The following is a 4880-nucleotide window of genomic DNA, read 5'->3' as shown; positions in this document are numbered from 1 at the left end:
ATAAAGGTGACAGATACTTTATTATGGTATAGTATTTAAATGTATGCCTGAGAAACACATAATATTGCCCCTTTCAGTGTATTTTCCTTATATTTCTGTGCAAATTTTGACATTTTCATGTCATTTTTTTATTTTGCAATATTTTGTCTAACACCTTCTCACTCACTGCCCACTTTTTGGACTTTTTCTAAACTCGCAGGGAGGGTGGGTGGTAGTTATACTTTAAAAGACAGTAATAAAGAAGTGTCTCTGTGTTTCAGTTATGAGGAAAAGGAGCAGTACAACAAACTGATTACAGGATTGCAACGTTATCAAGGTAAGATGGCTGACATTACTTGATTTAATTGTAGGTCATTTTGCCTCTGTTGCCTTGCTTCCTGAGACGGGCACGTCAGGGGCGGGCTTCGTTAACTCACACAGAGGCGTCCAGAAGGCGCCTCGGTCCAGGCCCGGTCTGTCTTGTGAAAACAGCCCTATGATATAAAGACAGGAGAGGTATCGAACTGTTTTTACTGCTTCTCTTTGTTGCTGCTCTGCAGATATGTTGCAACAGAGGGACGAGCTGATAAAACATTACCTGGCAGAGAAGCAGCAGATCTTTGATGCTCTTTATAAGGAAGTGATCGGGCAGGAAGCCCCACACAAAGGGCTGCTGCTGCGAGGAGAAACAGCCGACCTCCAGCAGGGGGAGGCACTGCTCGCCGGGGCCATCGAAGACGGTAAGAGCAGAAAGAGAATCCGATGATACTTTAGATCTGTGGAAACAATGTTGAGATTCAAACAAACCACACCAAACAATGAATTAAATAATGCTGACTGTATCTTTAAAAGAACAGATCTAAAGAATAGATTTGTTTTTATTTGTAGTGGAAATCCTGCAGAACTTGTTCTTCATGAGGATAAAAGGCCCAAACCATCACACAGAGAATGAGATGCAGGCTGTGGGGATCAGGAGGACTCAGACTTTTGCAGGAATAGACAGTAACACCAACGTAAAATGTAAGTTTGTGTGTTTTTTATAAAAGATGTCAGTATATTAAAGAATTGAAAAACATCTCATTTATCTAAGAAACATGTCTGTAAAAGAACTTCTGCATCATCATCATCCTCTACACCGATTCACTAAGAAAAACAGCAGTTAGCTTAAAAGTCCATTCAGTCATGTTTAACTATTCTCTGTGCTCATTACTTTAATATGGATCTCAGGACAAAGTTTTCTGTTGAAAACAGTCTCATGTCTTATCTTTAGTAAAACACTAACTGATCATTTAGCAGGAATGGTTTATTCTTAGAAACATGGATATTTTTGGACAAAATGCAAAATGAAATGGTATAAAGTGTAAAACGAATTCATACTTCTGCTTATGTAGTAGTTCTATTCTACAACTAGTCTTTATTTATTTTTTATTTTTTTGTAAAAAAAAAAAGACCTGACATTTCTGATGTAACTGTCCCTGTTAAACTTTTTCAGACGGAGATGCAGCTGATACTCCGGACAGAAGTGTTGGCTTTTCATCGTACAGCCGGCAAACCAGCTGTGAAAATCTGCTGAAGAGATTGTCCATCTCTGAAGGCCTGGAACAGTCTGTGAGGGAGGCTGATGTAAAGGATCTTAAACAATTTACAGACGCCATCAAATGTTTTTGTACCCTTTTAGTTAAAGATAGAAAATCCCACAAAGGTCCCTGAAATAACTTGCAACTGATAATAATGAGAAATACTAACAAGCAAGTAATGGAAACAATTAAATCTCAAGACTATCAAGGCATTCTGAGGTCAAATGTGCGGCTCAGTGTCGGAAAGCTTGATCTCTGGGTTCACCAGCAGGATGATGACTCAAAACTCCCAAGAATGGTTAAGAAGAAAACATTTTGAAGTGGCCCTCTGAGCCCTGATCCTGTTGAAAATCTGTGGAAGGAACTAAAATTACTACAAACTAATTTGACTGTTTGCTCTTTGTGGTGTTTGTAAAACAGGCTGATGATGAAACTGGAGTCCATCTGCTGCCACACTGCAGTTCAATATCAAGTCATTTTCCTGACAAAGCCGTAATACTCCTCAGTTGTTCTGTTTACCTTTGTCCTGTTTTTCCTTCTATCTGGTAATGCACCTTTTATTTGTTTCTCTGTGTAGGTGTGTGACCGTGTGTTGAAGCTCTCAAAGAAGCTCCACAGTTTAGAAGTAAGACTAGAAATCTATTGTATAACGTGTTGTACGGCTCTCCACAGACCATAATAATAAAAAAAAACCTTTGTATTGTTGAAAAAAACCAAGGGTTGAAATAAAACTGTTCACTATCTTCACTATGCAGGCGGTGATCGTCCAGCAGGACAGCATGATTGAGCTGCAGAAGGCCTTCCACGCAAAGAGCAAGCTGCCCACTCGCAGCTACAGCAACGTGCTGCTGGAGCAGGAGAAGCAGCGCGCCCTGAAGAAGCAGAAGGAGGAGACGGCCGACCTGCAGAAGCAGTGGGCTCAGCACCGGGACGAGCAGCAGCGCTGGGAGAAGGAGAGGAAGACTCTGGAGGCTGCGCTGAAGCAGAGGGAGGAGGAGTGCCGGAGGCGGGAGGAGAAGCTGGATGAGGAGAACTCGGAGCTGACGAGGCAGTGGGAAAGCTACCAGGAGGACCTGAAGTCGCTGAGAGAGACTGTACAAAAAGTAGAAAAGGATAAAGAACGCCTAAAGAAAGAGAAGGAGAAGTTAAAGTCCCGCAATTACGATGATCCTACATGGGTGAGAATGTGATGAAAAAGCTGATTTGTTGACCTCTTGAGCACCACACAGTTTTTTTCCATTTTGTATTTCTTTTAACTTCTTTTAACTTTAGATCTATCATTGTTTATTATCAAAAGAAAGCTACGAATCTTGGCTAAAAGTTCATGGAAACTATTTTTGCATTCACCAAACAGTTCAAAAGACAGTCAGTTGAATCAGAAAGTAAACCAACTGTACAAAATGGCGGCATTGTAAATCTGTAAATACATTACAACAAATCTGTAAAGGAAAAGATTTTGACATTATTTTTTTAAAGCAAATCAAAATGGATATCTAAACATGTTCTAAAGTGGGTTGAAAGTTTTTTTTTTCACTTAATATTGAGTGACTATGATCCTACTGAAATCAAATATAATTTCTCATTATTTTATATAATATATATGGTGACAAATAAATGTTTGGATAATTTTTCAAAAAAACCCCCCAAACATTCAGTAACAAGTCTTTTAAGGCAGGTAAGTAAAAAATATGTCTTGGAAGTAAAAACTTCATATTTCTTAACATTTATTAATGGTATCATCATGGTCTGTCCTGCGCAGAATGACAAAGCACAAAATTATTTCTTTACTAAAACCTCTGTAACTTCGCTCCAGTTAATTTTAGCAGCATGAATCTTTGCACAGGTAATGAACACAAGTGGATTTATGGTTTCCAAGAGTGTTTAGCCTACTTCGTTATGGTTTTAAATAGGTTATATACTGTCTAATGAAAAAAATATTCAGGTGAGAGTGAAAAAGAAATTATGTTCCATCCCCAATATCTCTAAAACCACAGCAGCTGTTTGAATACTTACACTTCTGATTAAATCTCCCAAGTTTTAGTTTTATTTTGATACCAAGATTATTTAAGTAGAGTTTGCAAATGCTCAGATACACTCAGTTATATTTCAGCATGGTATTTTGAGCAAAAACGTGAAGAAAACCCCTTAAGAGTTTAATGCTACTGAAGGAAAGTTTATACTGTTTAACATTGATTCTTAAATGCACTACACATTCTTGTTTTTATTGAGATATCTAGACTATGTTTGATCATCTAAATGCATAATTCCATGTCTTTATGTGCCATGATTAAACTGTGAGGTCTGTGTTTTGGACCAGCAGAGGTATTTCTGTGGCTTTATTGTTTTGCAACGTTAAAGTCTAAATCTGAATTTGTCAGTGAGTCTGCTCTTACCCTCAGTAAAAACTCTTTTTTGTGAAGGAAACTTTAACAAACTCCCAGATCTAAACTGACCGGAGGAGCTCACAAACACGGTCAAAGTGTCCAATCAAGAGAGACTTCTTGACGTTGGAAACGACCGCCGTTTGGGAGCTTCTTTAGTCGCTGAGACAGCTGAAGGGAAAAAAAGAAAAGCCTTTTCTTTTTATCCTTCCCTGTCGACTTGCTAAACAGAGCTACTATAAATAACCGTATCAAAACTCTGCCAAGCGTTTAAAAATGATTGAATCTTCAAAAGTGTTTGTTGCACATGTAAGTTTAAAGGGATCCATGATTAGTTGTAACATTAGACTATTTGATAAACATATTTTGACTGTAAAATAAAGACTGTAAAATACTGTAGCATGTTCAGTTTTTATCATTTTTAAACTAAAAGTTTAAAAATATATTGCATGGATGGGGCCATTTTATTTATTTAATCTTGGACAATATCTGACGATTGACTCATTTAAATGAAACCAGAGAGCGTTGACAGAGAGGAGAAGGTAGAAATGACTCAGCCTGGAACTGAAAATATGGATGGAGGACAACAGAGCCATTTTATTTACACACAAAGCATTCTGGGTAAATGATGATGTGGATAGGTCCTCAGTGTGAGCGAGCTATATCCACCCTGAAATTTAATCTTGGACAATATCTGACGATTGGCTCTTTTAAATGAAACCAGAGAGCGTTGACAGAGAGGAGAAGGTAGAAATGACTCAGCCTGTAACTGAAAATATGGATGGAGGACAACAGAGCTGCTTCATGGAAGAAGAACCTCAGCTTAGCCTGTTAGCCTTTGCGTTAGCGCCGACGCTATATTGCCTTGTATGTATTAGCTTGGCCATAGCGCGACAAACTAACAAACTAAACTGAAGTCTTTCATCCATATTTTCAGTTACAG

The 4880-nt window shown here is 38.3% G+C and overlaps 1 protein-coding gene across 1 annotated transcript in view; it reads left to right on the top strand.

The window, feature by feature from the left end:
• The window catches only part of arhgef18a (rho/rac guanine nucleotide exchange factor (GEF) 18a), a gene marked incomplete at its 5' end in the record, with an annotated part of 17153 nt that overhangs the window by 8560 nt on the left and 3713 nt on the right, over nucleotides 1-4880 (top strand). Inside the window, 7 exon segments of the mRNA XM_014007416.1 lie at nucleotides 261-316; nucleotides 540-719; nucleotides 868-999; nucleotides 1472-1602; nucleotides 1977-2048; nucleotides 2134-2181; nucleotides 2312-2734. Coding sequence (XP_013862870.1) covers nucleotides 261-316; nucleotides 540-719; nucleotides 868-999; nucleotides 1472-1602; nucleotides 1977-2048; nucleotides 2134-2181; nucleotides 2312-2734 — 1042 coding nt within the window.

Source organism: Austrofundulus limnaeus, unplaced genomic scaffold (assembly GCF_001266775.1).
Source record: "Austrofundulus limnaeus strain Quisiro unplaced genomic scaffold, Austrofundulus_limnaeus-1.0 Scaffold42, whole genome shotgun sequence".
Lineage (NCBI taxonomy): Eukaryota > Metazoa > Chordata > Actinopteri > Cyprinodontiformes > Rivulidae > Austrofundulus > Austrofundulus limnaeus.
Note: the sequence above shows the minus strand (reverse complement) of the source record. Positions and strands in the feature narration are given on the sequence as shown.